Source organism: Sceloporus occidentalis, unplaced genomic scaffold (genome assembly GCF_023333645.1).
Source record: "Sceloporus occidentalis isolate IW3139 unplaced genomic scaffold, rSceOcc1.0.p SCAF_2, whole genome shotgun sequence".
In the NCBI taxonomy this organism is placed as follows: Eukaryota; Metazoa; Chordata; class Lepidosauria; order Squamata; family Phrynosomatidae; genus Sceloporus; species Sceloporus occidentalis.
Window position 1 is genome coordinate 42,007,867 of NW_028316982.1, and position 20,617 is coordinate 42,028,483.

The 20,617-nt window shown below is 39.4% G+C and overlaps 1 protein-coding gene across 3 annotated transcripts in view; it reads right to left on the reverse strand.

Moving 5' to 3' along the window:
* LOC149318205 (fatty acid CoA ligase Acsl3-like) overlaps positions 1-20,617 on the reverse strand; it is a 66,683-nt gene that overhangs the window by 19,897 nt on the left and 26,169 nt on the right. For all 3 annotated transcript variants that reach the window (XM_089509236.1, XM_089509233.1, XM_089509237.1), the window contains 4 exons: positions 11,928-12,105; positions 4,451-4,560; positions 2,362-2,500; positions 545-701 (listed from right to left, as the gene is read on the reverse strand). In XM_089509236.1, coding sequence (XP_089365362.1) covers positions 545-701; positions 2,362-2,500; positions 4,451-4,560; positions 11,928-12,105 — 584 coding nt within the window. The remainder of the gene's footprint in view (positions 1-544; positions 702-2,361; positions 2,501-4,450; positions 4,561-11,927; positions 12,106-20,617) is intronic.

Consider the following 20,617-nt stretch of genomic DNA (forward strand, 5'->3'; position numbering starts at 1 on the left):
ACATATGGCGCCGCGAGTGCACCATTGGCACCTCATGATGTCATAATTGTGCTGCAAAGAGAAGCGCCATTTTGGCGCTTCTTATTTGCAGCGCGGAGGAGCTGGGGCTCCTCCGCGCTGCAAATGGTCTAACACGCCCTTGTCAGAGTTGCAAAGTGACTATTGAACTTATCTGTATCAAACATCCAAACTCAAAGTGGACTGATGTCAATCCTCAACCCATCAGCTCTTGGTCTCTGGAGAATTTCCAGTAAAGAAATACACAACCAATGGACACAAATATGGTACTCCAGTGCATTGGTAAGAAACACAGATCTAAAGAACATTATAACACTATGACGTGCTAGTCCTATTTATTCATTCATTTCAGGTGTGCATACAGAGAAGAGCCGAGCAACTCTTTTTCCCATTATGTATCAAAAGGTTGATGAAAGCTAGCATTCAACTTTTCCAAGTAGTAATTGTACTAAATGAAGTAATATTTTAGTCATTTTATGACTGTGTTAAACTGCAAGTAATATTCAAGAGTACATTTGATACATACCCCAGATTAGGTATCCTTTCAGCCATCCCAGTTATACCAGAAATAAGATTGCAATGAGAGATCATAACACCCTTTGGAATTCCCGTAGATCCACTGGTATACATAATTACAGCAATGTCTGAGGGTACTGGTTTCAACTTCTGTTTGTTGACAGGCACTAAAAAAAACCCAAAACAAATAGAAAAGCAATTACAAATAAAACCAAATTCAAGAAGAACACAACTTCTAATGGACAAAACCAACCTACTTGCCTGGTCAGGGGAGATCTGCAGGACAGCCACCAACATATCTACAGCTCTACCAGTTTACACTGGGCAAGACAGAAAGCTCTTGGGGGAGTGTAAATTCAGATTTTTTTCCTGGTTTGCCCACCCACCCTTTTAGAGTTTTCTTTCCATCTACTTAGAACCTAAACATACGAGCTGGATAGTAAGATAGCTTTGGAGCCTGTGGATCTGTGGCCTCATCTAATACACCCCAGGATATCCCATTACTACCCTCTTCATATGCAAAAAAGAGCTGATGGGTCACTGATGGCAAAGCTCTAGAGAGGTCTCCAACAGCAGACCTCCCTCTCTGACCCTGGGAATGAGGAGGGTCCACAGTATCCAGTTGCACCTCAGCTGTCCTTCCTGGGATCTTGGGAATTCCACTCTACTTTGTTGTTGTTGTGCGCCTTCAAGGGATTTTCAACTTATGGAGGAGTTTCATCATAGGAGATTTGCCATTGCCATCCTCTGAGGCTGAGAGTGTGTGACTTGCCCATGGTCACCCAGTGGGTTTCCATGGCTGAACTGGGATTGAACCCTAGTCGTCCAGTATCCTAGTCCAACATTTAAATCAATACACCACATTGGTCCCACTCCATTTATTTATTAACTTTTGATCAAAATAATGATTTTGATATTTACATGATTTTATAAAAATGCTAATGTATTCTGTACTTTTATATGGTGAGGGAGGCCTAGTCATCATTCTCTAACTTCTAAGCTCTAGGAGGTCTCTTTGGAGACTGAAGGCTTTAATAGCAAACCAACTACAGGAGCACAGCTAGAAAGCACATCATACATCACCATGTCCAACCCACCACTGAATACAGAAATCCTATCCCAAATGTGCATTGTGTATTCTATGCACCATTTGTTAATATTGTTGGATATCCATCTTGAATTGTTCTCAGGAAATCCTGAGGCCTGTATGAGTTCAGTTCAACTATTCCAACCATTCAACTAATTTGTTTTTAACATCCAGCAATAAAGACTCCACTAACCTCACAATTTAACTCAGCACAGTCCCACGTATGTACTGTACAAAGTTTTCACTAAGTTCAACCAAATCTTTTCAAATGGTATCATCAACATTATTTCTTGCTTTGTCTATGGCTGACACAGCAAAGTTTTACAACTGGGCTGACACAAGTGGGTGATATGCTGTAAATCCCACAGGAAAAAAAGCAATTTCAGCTTTTATAACATATATTAAGAAGTGACCATTTCCCTATTTTACTTTCCTAGTCACAGAGCTGCATGCTAAATAAATACTTTTTGACAGAGCATCCACACTGGTTAAGGAAAATTACCTCACAGAACTTCAAAAATAGATACAGAAAACATGTAACTTTATGTATCCAAATGCTGTCATTTTTAGCATCTATTATAGTTACTGACATATCTAGCATATACCCTGTGTCAAATATATTAAACAGTAACCCTCAAGCATTTGTTATGACTCTGGTCTCTTTTTTCTCCCAGCCTCCCAAAAAAATCCTTTCATTTTCCTAAGTGCAAAAAGATGACCAAACAGAGAATTATACATACTATTTTCTGTTTTCTCCCCCATAGCTTGAACGGATGCCATAGTGTGAACAATTACACCTTTTGGGAATTCGGCCCATGACACTGGTTTACCATCCACAGTAATAATATGGCGGAGTAGTGGAACCTGAGAAGCAATACTCTGTGGGGTACAAAACAGATATAGTTTTAAAAATGATTTCCAGTGCTGCTTTTTAAAACTTTACTGTCTACTATATTAGTTCAGAGGTTATACAAGACATTTTTTTTAAAGAGAGGTCAGTCAGTCAGTCAGTCAATCTTTGTTAGGCATAGAAAACATGCATTTAAAGAGAGGTAAAGAGAGTTGGGATTCCCAAGTAATGGAGGCAAAGAAAATAAGCAGTTATGGAAACAGAAACAAGAATAGAAGGACATGACTGTGTGAAGAGAATAGTGTCTGGGAGTGAGGCAGAAATATTGCAAGGTAAAAGAAGAGAAAAAGGTGACTTCAGCAGACATGCATTTCAACCAAGAAATACGATCATGTTATTCATGTTATTTTGTACGCATATTTAAAGGACTTTATCTTTTTGGGCTACTTAGATCAACAAAGAAAAACACAGTGAAATGCCAACTATTTCATCTTAATTGTTACTGTTACTCTACCGCAACATTATTTAGAATATTCAGTGTTTAGGAAATATATTATCTGTATATTTACTTAAAACAAACCCTTTCCATTTTCAAAACACATTAACATACCAGCCTCTCCTCAGCGCAGCCTTATCTACACGATATGAAGGTAAAGCTCTGCAAAGGAAGCAGTTGCATCTGTACTACAGGGTGAGTTTCCCTTATCCAAAATGCTTTGGAGCACAGGTGTTGTTGTTGTTTTTTTGTACTGGGGAATACCTCTATTTCCATGTATGTACATAATGAGATACAGTGCGCCATATGCAGCTTCATCGTGTATCAATAGGGATGATTGTAAAACCTACAGCCAGTGCTTGAAAAGGTTATATTTTTGGAACTAGTTCCAAAAAAAATCCCTTCTCCAAATTCTAGCCATACTCGGCAGAATTTTCCTGTGTAGGTATTTTAAAAGAAGCTTTGAAGTACAGATCTGCAAATTTATGGTTCCTTGGACCCTGACCAACATTATCATAGCTTCCTTTACTATCTACAATTAAGATATCATCCCTCAGTTCCCTATTACTATCCCTTTTCTTAAAGATTCAAATCTTTTCCACGCCTTCTTTCCTGTCATTTTTCTTTTTGCCTACTGCCTTCTCCACTTCCTTTTTTTACTCTAACTGTTTTGTCTTTTAATTCCCACACTCTTTAATTTTTCTTCCTCTTGAAATTTCTTTCCACTGCATTGTTGCACTTTTCATATTCTCCTCCAAACATCTCCTGTGTCGTGGGGCTTTAAGAAAATCCAGAAAACTGAAGTTTCAGCTTCAACTCACATTTTTTAACATTTAGTAGCCTTTCCTCTTTCATTAGATGTCCTCATGTTGTATAAATGAATAATGGATACACACACACACAATTTTACAAGATAACATAAAATTTAATCTCTGCTACAAGGTTTCAAAATAGTTACGTTGAAATCATGTGAAATATAAATATAAAATGGGTATGCAGAACAAGTGGAACTTTATAATTAGAAACAGAATTTTCCATATATAAAGAATAAACAGTAGCTGTGTACAAATAACAAAGGAAAGGTCACTATCACAAGGGCCAAACATACCTAGGATGGCATCCTGTTGATTAGTCCCAATTGTTAAATAGTGAGCCAAAACACAAATAAATCTAATGTATTAAATAAGTGTACAAGAGAATTCAGGCCCCAGTGTTTTGCAATACATAAAAGGACTTTTTCTACATTAGTTTAAATATTGCATGCAGAAGTCTCACAGTCCTTTTTGTGCAACCTCTGGGCGCATACAAGCCAGTCATGCTTTTTTATTTTTCTGTTTTTACACTGCAACATGACTGTTGGGGAGAAGAAGAAAGGAAATGAGGAAATTTAAAAAACTGTACTATATGTATATGGCACTTTTTTCCATAATACTAAATAAACCAAATGTATATAGGCACCCAATTTATCTAAATTATGCCTTACCTTCAATTTTGTCTGCATCAGTTCTTTGCTAGTAATGATTGTTGTCACCTCTGTTTCATTTAGTCCATGCACTATGGCAGGGCCTCCTAGGGTAGCGTACAGTGTAACAACTAGGGGAAAATAATAAATTTTCTGTTATACTGTGCTGCTTCAAAGTCAACACTGGAACTTTCAAAAACATAAAACCAAAAGTAGATTGTGTCTGTACATTTGTACTCATTTCCTCAGAAAACTGTGGTTCTACTTCCCAAAGTGCTAGAAAAGAATCCCTATTCCTTCATAGGCCCATTGTACGGACTGGGTCCGTACTAGGGTTAGAAAGGGGTGTCACTTCTTGACGCGCCTAACCCTAGTACGGACCCAGTCCATACAAAATGGCGGCGCCCGTTCTACACGGGGGCCGCCATTACGACATCACCACCGCGCCGCCTCCAAACAAGGCGGCGCGGACATGATGTCGTTGCACCACATGAGGGTGCCCAGAGCACCTTTTCCACGGCACGAGAAGGAGCTCTGATACGGAGCTCCTTCTGAGGTTTGCGTCCCTGGCGCAGCCTTTAGATGGTTGCGCCAGGGACGCAAGGGAGAAAGGGGCCGAGCGGCCCCTTTCTCCTCCTCCCCGCCGCCATCGGGTTTCCTTGGGGCATGAAGCCCCCAGGACACCCCTTTCCAGGCCGCGGGGAAGCGGCCTGGAAAGCGGCAGATCGGGGCCTCAGAGGCTGCCGCTGTGGCAGCTGAGGCCCCGATACAGCGGGGAAAGGGCCGCTTACAGGCCGCCCCAAATGGGCAGTCTGTAACGTGCCTTAGTTCACAGAAAGGTATCCTAGTTTGAATCCTGGATGCTCCCCTCTAATTTTAAAGTATGAATTGAAAGCACTCCTCAGTAAAGCAGACAACAGAAAAAGATTCAACATCAAGCTATTGCTTTTGTGTTTCACCTAAGACAGATATTTTAAAAATAATTAATTAATTAAGAATTAATTGGGACCATTCACTTTTTCTCCAAACAAGGAAGAATAATGTTGACTATCACCAAATTTAAGAAATTGTGATCTGGTTAGAATGGCTTTGGAAGTGCAACAGAGAGTACTCAATGCATTATTCATTTGTCACCTGATTGAAGGCTTTGAGTTCAGCCAACCTCTTCATTCCCATAGTTATTTAACACTTAAAAGTGACAGGGCAACTATTTGACTGGCAGAAAAGAATCCCTGAATAGCATAGCATGCAAACAAACACACAAAATATCTTTCTTCTTCTAATTGTCTTTCATTAGATCTTTTTACAAATAAGAACTGGCCAGCTTCATGAACATCAAGACTGTGACTCAAAATATTTTCAAGGACAAAGAAGGCTTTCCCATTATTATTATTTTTTTACCATGCAGGTTACTTGACACTGATACACAGAAAACCCTGATCACAGGTTGGCAATCGTGTCCCTTCAGATGTTGTTGGACTACAATTCTCATGATCCCTGACTACTGATCACTGGTGCTGGAGGGAGCCAGTTCCTAATCCTTGTCTTAAACTCTTGTAAGTGTACAGTAGTGCACTTAACTACATGATCTCAAGTAGTGACAAATTTGCTTCATAATGACAATGAGTCAAATTTGACTTCCACCATGTTCAGATGGTGGCACGCATCCTGCTCATGTAAAAACTGCTAGGAAATGGCTTTTTTTTAATAATTTACTGCCTCTACAGTAGTAAGATAAAACATCAGTATTCTGGCAGCACACATGGAGACTTTCCATGCCAGTGTCAGCCAGTTCCCAGAAGCCATACCAATGGCTGGGGAATTCTCTGTGCCAGAAGACAGTCTGGAACAGTCAGGAGGATGTCATCACACTGAGGCAGTTTCCAGTACTTGCCACTTGAGGTTATAAAATATGTGTACCAGCGAGTTCTTCCAAGTAACTATTTGAGACCTGGGTTTATACATATATGTGGCAATCAGCCTACACACTTTTAAAATACAGGTTCATATCTTTCTCGTGAGAGTTTCCTTTATTTGCTTGTGACTTTTCAAGCATTTCTTCTGTGGTATTGACAACTAAAAGGAGAGCTTGGGATAGCTCCTTTTTGGAGGTACTGCCTCAGAAAGTGGCCAAGTTGGCCGGGGGGGGGGGTGTCTGGGAATTCTATCAATTAAAGAATGCTTGCCCCCAATTCTGCTCAGATAGCGGGCCCTATAGTTAAAAGGTTATTGGGCACTCTTACCTACATGTGGTTAGACTATTAGTGTATAAGAAAAAGCAGAGTTCTTGGGTGTCATGAGTGCCACATTGACAAAATTATTTTCTTTCATCAAAAACTAAACTGACCCTGTGGTTTTTGGAGTTGTTTTTTTGTTTTGTTTTGTTTTTTGGTAGGTGGGAGGCTATTTAATAAGGAAGATAATTCTAAACTGTTGTTAAGAAAATACACATGTACATTGTTTTCTTTGATTTTGTGGGAGCAAAGTACAAAAGACTGTCTTGATTTGTTCCCATGTGCTCTTTGTGTTTAATCCAATGACCCCTGTTATATAAACATTAAGATTTCCTCTAGCCAACTTTCAGCAAGCTGCAGAAGGGGAGGGAAATCCCTAGAACAAGAATTTTATTATTATTCATCTACAGAGTGTATAGTGGAGGTGGTGACTGAGGTTTATATTCATGAAATGAAAAACAATCTACCAGTTAACAAAGTCAAGAAACTTGTCTAGTTTACAAAATAGTGTACTGACGTCATGGAGCAAGAGATGAACTGACCTATAGCAGCTGCAAGCCATTACCACAAACAGGGTCTTTCGAGTTACCACTTAACACTCTGCATAATACTTTCATATTTAATTAAAACATAGACAGTATTATCAACAACAATATAAATAAGAGTTGACAAATTTTACTTTCTAGCAGTGATCCAAAACAAAAAAGAAACAAAAACTCAGATGGTTCCTAATGTGAATGAAGCCAGATTCACATAATATGCACTTTCTAACTCCAAACATACACTAAAAGAGAAAGGGTACATTAATTCAAGGGAGAAAGAATCAGAGATATGCCATACTATTATATGCTCACTTACTATAGGCAGTAATTCACTTATCTCCAGTGACTAAAATTGATGTTTTGTGCATGAACAGCATTCTTGTAAAAGAAAATCAAGGCATATTTAGCAAAATATGAGCAAAAACTACCACAACATTTATGAGGGAAACATCCTTCAATAACAGTAAAATTAATACTTCAGTATTAATTCTGTGCAGTTACACATAGATGGAAAATAAATCACATAAAGCTATCATCTGAGGGGTTTAAAAAAAAGTATAGTAAGCTCAGGCCTACAGATAATGAACTTAAGCACAGCACTACTTGCCAAACAATGTAGCAGCAGCAAGGGTTTCTTACAAAATTAAACAGCATTTAATTACTCACATTTTATCAACTAACTGAACTTTCAGAAATGACTACGTGAAAAGTGTACAACACTATTAGCATCTGCCAGCAAATAAGTCAGCCAAGTTCATTCATTTGAGATCACTAAATGCTGTGTCATGCTGTGAGCTGAAGCACGTCTCAGAAACTTGAGCTATCCTGTTAAATCCTCACTATCTTCATGTATATCCTGCTGGGACAGGAGCAAATGTAGTCTTCCCTAAACCAGATGTTTCAATATATTACTATATTTTAATATTAAAAATTTAAATCTTCTTTGGAAAAAGTTTTGCAAAGATCTGAAAGAGAAAGTATCCATATTTTCTTTAAACTGTAACAGCTTTTTAACATTTCTGAACGTGCTTTTATTTTTTTAACCTGTAGCATGAGGATGATTAGCATAAACAGCACAGAACCATTTTATAACTCTTAATACAATTCATTCCTTTGCAGCAGTGATCTTTACAATATTTCATGAAAGAAAACACTTTCTGCAAATTGGAAATGAGCCTTGTGACTATATGCCCATCCCTGCTCTACATTCCTTCTCTATACACGGCTTTGAGCATATGCTCAAAGCGTGCGGGGTGCAAGGGGCAGCACATCCCATTCGCATGAATGGGGCGTGCTCCCATAGTGTGTGCCCTGATTGCCACACTGCCGCAGGCACAAGCATCCACATTTTTTCTCTTAAGCGGGGGGGGGGCACAGAACGGATTCCCTGCGTAAGAGAAGGGCGGAGTGTATACACACACACACACACACACACACACACACACACACACACTTTTCCATATTTCAATTCATCATAAGCCCAGCTTGAGGATTCTTCAGTCAAATGGCAGCATATAAATCTTCAAAATAAATAATTAATTAATAATTTAATAATTTGTTTTATTTATATACCGCAATTCCAAAGATCATAGCGGTTAACAGCAAGTAAGCTAATTAGCAAGTAAGCTAATTTGCCCCCAACAGTCTGGGTACTCATTTTAGTGATCTCGGAAGGATGCAAGCCTGAGTCAAGCTTGGGCCCTTTTGCTGGTCTTGAACTCGCAACCTTGTGGTTTTGAGTGAATGGCTGCAGTACAGGCATTTAACCACTGCGCCACCAGGGCTCCATAATAAGTGGCTCTTGGATTTCCATCCTAATATCTTTCACACAAGTAGACAAGGAACACATTTTGTGTCTGTAGCCACTTTGTGCAGTGAAAAGATCCTACTCAGCTGTGACAAAACAGCAACTTCTAATAATAGACCTGAAATGTGGGTTTTGCTGGGTACCTATTTAAAATCCATTTTATCTTCCATCCCAGGCAACCATCAGTACTTCACCTGTTCAACAATAGAAATTGTGCCTATTTTCCTTTTATCCTATCATCTAGAAAGGCTGCAATTGACACCAGGGCTATCAGCAGTCAGTTCCTGCCACCAGTTTTGCTTTTTAAACTGCAGTCTGATAGCAGGGAAGGGGGCCACTATCCAGACCTATGTTCTTCTGCTGTCAATCCAAAAACAGGATGCAAATGTTAAATAAATAAATAATAAATAAAACTTTTATTTATATCCCGCTTTTCTGTGACAAGACAATCAAAGCGGCTATAACATGTTAAAATCCACATTTACAAATTTATGTCCCAAATTCCCCCCCTTAAAACAGGATTAAACAAATTACAATTAAAATATCTATCAAAAACACAATAAAATACAGCGAGGACAGAGCGGTGGGCTGATACATGATGTGGGGGGGGGCAGTCATTCTTTGGCCGGGCACTTTTATTCAGGAAAGGCCTGCCGGAAGAGATCCGTCTTGACATTTTTTTTAAGCTGTCTAAGCTGGCAATTTGACAGATCTCATCTGGCAGACCAGACCGTTCCATAGTTTGGGAGCAATTGCAGAGAAGGCCCTCTGGGAGGTAGCAGTTAGTCTGGTTTTTAAAGGCTGCAATAGATTCCTCCCAGATAGGGTTGCCATAAGTCAGGACCTCCAAACCGGGACAAATGTAGGACAACATTTTCAAATGTAGGGCACATTTTTTTAAAATGGAGGACACGTGAAAAATTTGATGATTTTTTTTTTTAAATGTTAATATAAATGCATGTTTCTTAGGCGTGATCAAAATGGAGAACATTTTGGCCTTATTCCTAGACAGGCAAACTTATATATTATTAATAATAAAATTAACCAAAAATAAAATTAAAATAAATACACTGAAACCAGACTGACTCATTTACACAACCCTGCCCTGAAAAAAGAAATAAATAAAGAAGGCCTACTGGAAATGGCCTCTCTCCTCCTCCTGCTTTTCATCTTGTCAGTGATTCCCAAACTCGGGCCCTCCAGCTGTTTTGGACTACAGCTCCCAGAATCCCTGCCAGTTGGCTAAACTGGCTGAGGCTTCTGGGAGGTGAAGTCCTAGAACCTAAATGACTAGAGTTTGGGAAGCACTCTCTTGCTGCTTGGAGCCATATGGGGCCAGGAAAGAGCCCTTTCCCCTCGCCCAGAGTCCTCCTCCACTCCGCCTTCAGCTCCTCCTCCAAGGCTCTGCCTCCTTAAGGGGACAAGCTCCCTTTTTAGGTCGGCGCGCGATACGTGGAAAGAAGCGCACGGAGGAGGAGGAGGAGGAGGAGGAGGGTAGCCGGCCGGCTGCATGAGCAGCCGCGGCCATGAAAAGGGAGCACGCGGAGGAGGCAACGAAGGAGGAGGAGGTAGAGGCGGGTGGTCGGCTGCTTCTGCTGCTGCTGCAGCTGCTTCTCGCTGCCCACCTCTGCCCACTGCCTCAGTCCCTCAACGGCCCACATGGCCAGCCTGCCAGCCATAGGAGGAGCTCCAGCCTCCAATAGAGCCCTGCGCGTGCCACAGCAGAACTGTGAGTGTGGGCGCGCGGGACCCAGGGCCCAGGTGGGTGCCAAAGGCCGCAGCGGTGGCAGCGGCGGCGGCAAGAGCCGCTGCACAAACAAAAACAGCCACGGCGGTGGCAAGTAAGAGCGGCGGCGCTCTAACCAGGGGGAGGGAGAGGCAAAACCGGACCGTGAGGCACGGTCCAAAACTGGGAAAGTCCCACCCCCCACCGGGATATGGCAAGCCTACTCCCAGAGGACCTGAGGGTGCGGGACGGATTATATGGAAGAGTAATAAGTTAAAGAGTAATCTTGTGGAGATTTTGCATGTTACAGGTTATGCGTCCAATCTTCATTCACTCAGATATATTTATTCTGCATAGGTGTCAGTTTCATTTTCCTCAGAATATACATCATTAATTAGAGTAAAAAGAAAAATGAAAGGATGCAAAAACAAAAACATAATTGAAAAGAAGCTATAATAAACTGCTGAAGAAAAATTAACAGATCTTCAAAGTGCTTTTTGCAATTACTTGCTGTATCCTACTATGCTATGCTTATCTGTGATTGAGAGCTTTAGAGATTTCTGTCTTACATTGTAAAATAAAGCTAGACAAAACTTGTCTCTAAATTAACTACTTTCATTCTAATTTGAATTTTACTGTTTTCACACAATTGATTGTTTAACTGCTTCTATTAACTATCTGATGAGTATAAGGGCATAAAATCCCTTTAAATAAGGATCGCTCTGCCTTTTAAAACATGATTGCATCACTGTCAGATAGTAACCAGCAAAGTAATGGTGAAAGTATGAAATTGAAGAGGCACAGTAATGTGGCTCAACCAATCAAATTGTCACTGCATGTGTCAAAGCACACACTCACAAAAAGGACAGAATAAAATCACTATAGAAGTATAAACAAACTGAACCTACATATCTTTTCTCTTCTTTCAAAAAAGCTATTTTCTTAAAAAGGTCTCAGAATAGATGGAAGAATCATGGGGGAAAGGGAGTGAGCAAAAAATAGCTATTCTGACTGAATACCTAGTGAGGAAGCAGCAAAGCATTAAGGGGGTAGGGGCAACTGAGAAGATGAAGAACCTTCCTAATCATGAATTGGTCACATAAAAGTGATTAGAAAAATCTAACACTATATTCAGAGGGACTACACAGTCTGACATCGTCAGGCTGGGGGGGGGGGGGGGGATACTTACGCTGGAAGTTGTTCATGAAGCAAGCCTGGGCAACAATCATCCATTCTGCTCTAGTTTCACAGAAGATGGCAATGTTTGTCTTTGGCTGCTGGCCCAAAACAGTTAACCCATCTCCAAAGTGTTTGGCTTTAATGAAAACATCATTATATGAGAGCCAGTGATATTTTCCGAGGATGACCTGATTTTAAAAGACAAGGATATATATAATTTATATTTATATATTTAAAAAAAAAGAAATTCAGCCTTTGTTCAAGTATCTTTCCTATGTCCTTCCTTGCTTCCCTGCCCCATGTTGTTCTCTCCTCTGTCAAAATTTAGATTGCACGGGCCATATTTGTACAAACTTTATGAAATAATAAGTTATGTAAATAAATGAATGAATACACAATAATTAAAAACAAAAACCCACAAGACAGGAACAGTAAAAACAGTTTCTTGTGATCCTAATTCAGTTTAGGTTGAATGTATTTTGTTCACAAAATGTATAAACTGCATACACCATCTGGAAGAACTATACAGCTATAATTAACCAGTAACTTGGTACTGCAGACCAATTTGTCACTTTGTCATTTTAATTTATGCCCAAAGTATGGATTAGGACACATTTTTTTGTTTCAAAATTCTATGGGCCTTGAAAGTTCTGCACTTTAAATAAAACCAAGCATAAGCTATAACCAGTTTTTTGTTCTGTTACCTTCACTCATATCATGCCACTGCAATAGTTATAAATATCTAAAACTGTAATTACATAGATACATGGAAGGTATACATTTAGGAATCATACAAAATGTTTGTTCATTGTTCTGAAGGTTAGAAAAGCATTTCTAACATAAAACCTGTTCATTTTTTATTTTTAAAGTTTAAAAATATTTTTCTGGGTTATTAAAACAAGGGAATGAAGATATTGATTATCATTGCACAGACTCACAGTGTTGCTGCTAACATGCAAATAGTCTGAGGGGTGGCTGCTCAGAAATGCAGATATACTGTATAATATTTTGCATCCACCAATAAGCTACCCTGGGGGAAGAGGTGTTGATCCTGACCCTGTCCCTTTTGGTTGCCATTGCGCATCAACATAAATCTCAACATAACCCATATTATAAGCACAGTCTTTAAAAGAAAAATATCTTTAGGTGAGTGAATTGCATCATTTCGATGCCTATTTACACAACAAAAACTATACTATACAAAGAATAGGTTCCTACAAGCAATAATCCTGTTAAGCTTTTGATGAAAGAGTTCATAAAAAGATCAATGCTGCCCTCTTGTGGGAGCTGCTTTTACAACAACATAAATAAATTACAAGAACGTTTCTATGAACCTACAAAAGAATGTATTCCTAAACACACTTCCAGTAGATCTTATTACAGTCAGCAAGACTTAACTCCAAAATCAGTGTGGTTAGTATATAGTTCCTCTTCAAATAGCTTTAATTTTAATTCACAGGAGAAAAACATACTTTTAAAATTGCTCACTGTGATTTTTTCTTATTAAAATAATGGAGTGTGACCATCATTTCAACTGTATTTCTACACACATATCTGAACTGTAATTTTACAACTGTGATTAAGCACACCCTGAGTTCAATTCTGAGTAGATATGCATAGGATTAGACTGTTCAATCTTCATGAAGATCAAGCAAGTTTTTATACCTGATTACATTTTTCAACATAAAACTGAAAAGACTTTTCCTCACATGAGCATGCTGAACAGTTTTCTAGCTTACATCCAAAAGGAACTATTAGATTTAGAGTTCTTATTTTTGAAAGTTATTGCTGTTTTTACAAAAATAAAGAACGTAATGTGAAACACAGGCAAATTTAGTTCACCAGCAATTATGCCCTTGACCTGTAAATTTTAAAAACCTAAATGTAAAGTGTTTATATAACATAAAATAAAAACACATTCTTCAGCAAGGGCAGCAGAAGTCTGGTTTGGTGCTAGTCTTCCATCACTGGATGATAAATTGCACAACACAGAACAGGTGGAAATGAGCCCAAGAGTTATCCAGTCCAATTCCCTTCCAATGCAAGAAATGACAGCAAAATCATGTATGACAGATCTAGTGAGAATGTGTCATCTTCAAAAAGGAGGATTTCTGATTATTTAATCACAGAAAGTAATAATAAATAAGTTTGCTTTACTTGCAAAACAGGATGTTTAAAATCCTATCTTGATTCAAATGCATATTTGTACTTGTATAATAAAAGTACCAATGCGCAACCGTGGTCTTGGAAATATTTTTTGACTGCAAATTCCATCATCTTTCCCTACTGCCTATGCTGTCTAGGGCTGATGGGAGTTGTAGGACAACCCCTGTCCTCAAGTATGTCTTACAGAGTGAAATAGGAAACTGACCTGTCCCCATGAGCCATAATCTGCATCTGGTTCCTGTTGGCAAACCTCCAGGTCCTTGTCAAAAACCAAAGCAGATCTTGTAGGCCTGAAGTCTACCTAGGGCTACTTCACATATCTAATGCTGCCACCATATGGAAGAATTAAGAACAGCAATAAATGTGCTTGCTACAACATTTTTTTCTCTAAATCCATATTTTAAGCTGCCCTTTCCCCAAATTGATACCCTGCTCCTTGCAATTTTTGGAGTAAAGTGCCCTTGGGAAAAGGAGATTGGAGACCTCTTTATCCTGCTGCAGCCATCATACTATGCTTGCATGGTGCTGAGAAGAGAAATATTGAATTAAAAAAGGTCCAGCCTTTTGACCCATCCCCTTTAAATCAGACTGGGCATGTGGAGCCCTAAATCAGTTCTTCCAAATCTTTAAGAGTATATCTACACTGTTGTTATGTGCTTTCACGTAAATAACTTATGGCAACCATAGAACCAATCATGGGGTTTTCTTGGCAAGATTTGTTCAGAGGAGGCCTTCCCCTGAAGCTGAGAGCATGTGACTTGCCCAAGATCACTCAGTGGGTTTCATAGCTGAGCAGATGAATCGAACCCAGGTCTCCTGAGTTGTAGTTCAACACTCAAATCAGTATGCCACAGTGGAGTAGTGAAACTACACAATAACAAAAGTAATGGCTCCCTTCTACAGAATCCTAGGACTTATAAATTGGTTAGGCACCCAGAATGCTGTGCTAGAGAGCTCTAGTGCTATACTTCAGTGAAATGATCTAGAATTCTCGAGCATAGAATTCACAGTGACTTGTCACACTACAGACCCCAGGATTCCTCTGGATGGAAGTGATTACTGTATAATGCAGATACCCTTGTAAAACTGACACACAACTGCAAGAAGGAAAAAATGTATCAGCCCAACATCAGTACAGGAAAGAATGAAAAGCAGCACTCCCTCATCCTTGATCCTACTCAAGCTGCAATGGAGGGAAAGGGACAATGAACTGGACCTCTCCTGCCAGATACAGTGTGAGGTTTATTCAGAGTTTGCAGCAGAAGGTTTTTCTCTACAAGTTTCCTAGAAGTTACTGTGCCTGTTTGTTTTTTGTTGGTTTTTTTCCCCAGATACAAGATTACAAAACCAGAGGGAAACGTTTGGCCCTCTTGATGTATTGGACTACAATTCCCACAGTACCTTACCACTCGCCATACTGGCTTGTGCTTCTTGGAGTCTAAAAAATTTGGAAAGTGCAAAGGTTCCCCAACCCTGTTATAAAATGCAGGAATAATAGTATGGCCATCTGACAAGATGAAGGACATGTGGGATAAAGAATCCTGGAAGACTCAATGGTCTAGACTCCATTTTTAGATGTAGAATGCTAGAATGTTTCCACAACTCAAAAAAGAACCCAAAGACTTCCAAAAGGCCCTCCAATGGATAAGCTTCCAAAGCCTTTAATCACGTCATTCTCTCCACTGCCACCACTTTTTTTTCCTTACAAAAGAAAAATAAGCAGCTCTGTTTCTGCATTTCTCAGCTGTCTAGTAGTTTAATAACTTGCGTAAGAGACTAGCTTAAAGCTCTCTAATACTGAACATTCATTCCACTAATTATGCTTAGAAAAGAAACTTACTAAGTAGATAAAATCCTATTCTGTGCTCAAAACCCCAGTTTGCAAGCCGTAACAACTTGCTTTCAGTAACACTTTGGGCCAACCAGGACATGAATCACGAGTATTCATGGTTATAACAGTGACTGACAGTTTTTGGCTCTGCTCATGAGCCAGCCATTATTTACTCATGCTCACCAATCACTGAGCCACCCTCTCTCTCAATTCCTCCAGCAGAAAGAGAGAACACTAGGGAGAGGGAGGGACTTTTTGCCTCACGTTGCACCTATTTATTTATTTATTCATTCATTCATTCATTTAATGTTTATGCCACCTTTCTCCCAGAAAGAGTCCCAAAGTGGCTCACAAATAAAAAAAATTTAAAACTTTACAATAAAAGTTTTAAAAACAATTTAAAAAATCAAATAAAAACAGTATCCAAATAAAATATATACTAAAAACCAAAACCAAACATAACTACAACATACACCTCATATAACACACATACTATATAAAAGCTGCCTGCCTGAATAAAACTGTTTTTGCTCACCGACGAAACAAAATATATCCAAAAGGACATAAAACCCCAAGAGCTCCACATAGTCCACACTTTCAGTTCCAATTACAACAGATAATATAGGACCTAGTATGAATATTTAGAAAGTAAGGCAGCCTTAGGGACTCCCTTGTCTTCCAGTAACATCTTCTCTTTCAAATTTAGTTTGCTTGTTAGTAATTTATAGGACAGCTGTTAAACGGAGGGATAAAAAAACAGAAGTCAAAAGATGGTATCTGGTATATAACATTTTCTTCATAATGAAGAACAACAAAGAAGTGCAGCAGAAACTTTTCAGGTTCTCAGACCACATAATGCTACTCTGTGGGTACAATTTAAGTAACATTTCACTTTCTGTTCCTTTTATGTCCTTATCCAGAAATGGGAAACCATGAAAGAATAGACAATATAGACAAAAATGAAGAGGGAGGGATTTCTGCACAGATTTGTAATAAATTAGGGTACAAAATAAAATAATATTTGATATCAGATCCTTATCAATACTAATATGTAGATTTAAAAAGAGATTACAAAAGGCACAAGAATGTATAAGAACTTTTTGCAACAATATAGACAGTGTTGGGGGTCACACAAGAAATGATATCACAGGTTGATAGTAACAATATATTTATGCAGGGGTAGCTGTGTTGGCCATTTAGCAAATTCAAACAAATATCCACCAAACAGTGATACATTTCTTGGTCAACCAAAATGTATGTATTTATGTTAGGGTATCTCTCCTCTGAATGCCTGCCTGCCTTGAGTCGGTAATGGGCTGGATGAGGGAAAATAAACTCAGGCTGAATCCAGAGAAAACGGAGGTACTTGCAACAGGCACCTCAGGTCTAGGGAAGGAAATTTATTAACCTGTCCTGGACGGGGTCACACTTCCCCTGAAGGACAAAGTTCGCAACTTGGGAGTACTTCTGGATCCGTCTCTACAGTTGTCATCTCAAGTAGATGTGACAGCCAGAAGTGCTTGGTACCAACTTCTGTTGATACGCCAACTGTGCCCCTACCTGGACTGAAAGGACCTTGAAGCTATGGTACATGCTCTGGTAATCTCTCGTCTTGATTTCTGTAACACGCTCTACATAGGGCTACCCTTGTACTAAGTTCAGAAGCTTCAATTAGTGCAAAATATGGCAGCCTGACTGGTCACTGGTTCTTCTAGGTTTGACCAGATAATACCAATTGTAAAAGATCTCCACTGGCTCCCAATCTGCTTCCAGGCGCAATACAAGGTGTTGGTTATTACCTTTAAAGCCCTACATGGCTTGGGCCTGAGTTACTTACAGGAACACATCTCCCTATACAGTCCGCCCCCCCACTCTTAGAACAACGGGGAAGAATCTACTGGCATCAACAACAACTAAATTTGTTTCAACTTCCCAAAGAGCTTTTACTACAGCTGCTCCAAGATTGTAGAATAGTCTCCCAGAAGAGATCCGTCTTACTACCTCCATGGAAACTTTCAGGAGGGCAGTTAAGAAAGAGCTCTTCCGGCAAGCATACCGACCTGAGCCCATGTAAGATATAGATCCACCTCCTTGAATAGGACGAGTACATCCTTGCTCTACTGTCACTTGTAATATTTTGTTTTTAATTATTACAATTTTCATGCATTTCATTGATTTGTTTGTATTTGTATTGTATTTTATATTATGCTGTGATCCCGCCTCAATACATCTGGGAGAGGCGGAAAAATATAAATTATTATTATTATTATTATTATTATTATTATTATTATTACATGATTGCTTACTCTGTTATCATCTCAGTAATATTTTACCTGCCGCAGTCAACTGTTTTGTTTTTTATTGTTTGATCAACTATATTTTTCATTTCTCCATATGAACTGCATTGCTGAATTTAAGATTAAAGAAATTAACAAAGCTATATTTTATGAAAACAGGGAACCTGTATCTTTCCAATTTCAAAGAAGTTCAACATGTAGAACAGCATCCATGGAAATACCTCCATTCTAGAATAGATTAACTACTGATTTTACGTCCAACATAATTCCTGAGTACTGGCCAATTCCTACATTTGTACAGGCTTTTGCTCTCAATACATAAATCTCTATCAACAGCATCAGTAACTGAAGGCCCATACAGCACACTGGCACTGTACTCCAGGGACCTCCAAATTCTCCTGATACTGTTGGTGTCCACATCCTATCAGCAAAAGCCAGCATGGCCAATGGTGAAGGATGATGGAGTAGAAGTTCATCATCTGGAGAGTCACATCTCCCCTACCACCACCACCACCACCACCCTGTTGTAAGCCATGCTCTATGCACTGTCTTGGATGAGAAAATAAATATCACAAGTCAATTACATCAATTCTTTCTTTCTCTCTAAAACAGGGGTAGGCAACTGTGAAAGGACAAGGAGCCACATTAGCCCCCCAGGAGACCTGCTTCCCCCGTTGCTGCAAAAACACACTCCAAAAACAGGGCATTTTCACAATGTGTTTTCACCTTCCTGGAGCCTTTAAGGCCCAGGGCAGCCTTTTCAATAATGATAGGAAGTGAGCAGAAGTCAGTAATTTCAAAAAAGACAACCTTGGGGCCTAAATTAAATAAAAAAATATTTAAAAAAATTGGCCCAAAGTGGGCCCAAAATATGGTAGAAATGCCTTCTTACCCCACTCCAAAGATTGAGAAATTATAGCATGTGGATATGAAAAATGTCCATCTCTTCTAAGCTATCATGGCTATCATAGCTATCATGGTAACAACAGGCAATGCAGGAAGCTCAAGAAATGACTCACTCTCAAAGAACGTAGCAAACACACATATATATAACCCATTTTAACTCCAAAATTAACAAAAGGAGGGAGGGCCTTAATATAGACCTTTTTCCTTGCCAAAAATATAGTATACTGATTTATATGAGGCAACTTACTACATTCTTCTGTAAACCAGAGTTAGTTGTGATAAACTATGCCCCACATATACTTGCAAGTGGATTCTGATATACACTCAAGTCTTGTGAATCGCTCTTTGGCAGGAGTTCCTAGGAGAGCCAAAGCATCTAATAGGGCATCCCTATCATCACAATATAGTACAGTAGGCCCTTCATATTCATGTGGGTCTCATTTCACCACTGCTGCCCCCCACCCATGAATAGGAAAAAATGTGGATAATCACACCTCATATTATTAAGTAGCAGCATTGTGCATGCAGACACACTGAAGCCTGTGTGTTGATATCACCAAGGGGCGTAATGATTTACATTTGCATTAAATCATGGATCTGAAGCCCATGGTTCCAGAGGGCCTGCTGTATTCTGCAAGACCACCTCATAGCTTAATTTCTATTGCCTACACACATAACGCCTATGACTCTGGAGATCAAGGGTGGGCAATCTGGCAGGTCCATGGGAAAATCTTCTGCCTAATTCTTCCAAGGGCTTCACAGGCAACCAAAAATGCATAAAATTGAGATAAAAACAAAAAAGCAAAATCAGAAGTGAGTGGGCATTTAAGCAATGAAGGGAGGAGCCTGTGAACTATTTGAGTCACCACTTCTGAATTCTTCTAGAAGCAATCTGCAATTTTTTCCTTTTCTATTTTATAGAAATAGCAATCTGGGGGAGTCTATAAAGCAGGGGGAGGAAAGCAGCCATAGGGCCCACATGTGGCTTCACATTTTGCAAACAACTGCTTAGGATCATCACTGGACATCAAGACAGTAAGCCAAGGGTGGACAAAGTGCCACATTCATAACGCCACATTTGCCTAGGCTGACTCACCCCCCAAAATTGGAGACACAGCCATATATTTGCCATGTTTGGGGCCATTCTCACAATGTTTAGACCTATAGAGATGATCTCTAAGAGGTCTTCATCCAATATTTTCTCAGACTAAAAAGTTATTAGACTTCATAGTGTAGTCATTTCTTGAAGAAAGGTATGTAGTAACCTAAGGAGAACTTCTTGGGACCTTAAAAAATGAACGCAGCAAATAGCCAATAACAATATACTTCCATATACTGCTGGCTATATGGATCAATTTCCCCCCAAATTATATCGCTCAGTTTGGGGTGGTATGGGGTGAGGCTCACCAGGATCTTGTGTGGGAAGTATTACTCCCTGACTCTAGCATTTCCTTCAAACCCTCAACCCTTCAAAATTTCATTTTAAAAAAAGAGAGGCAA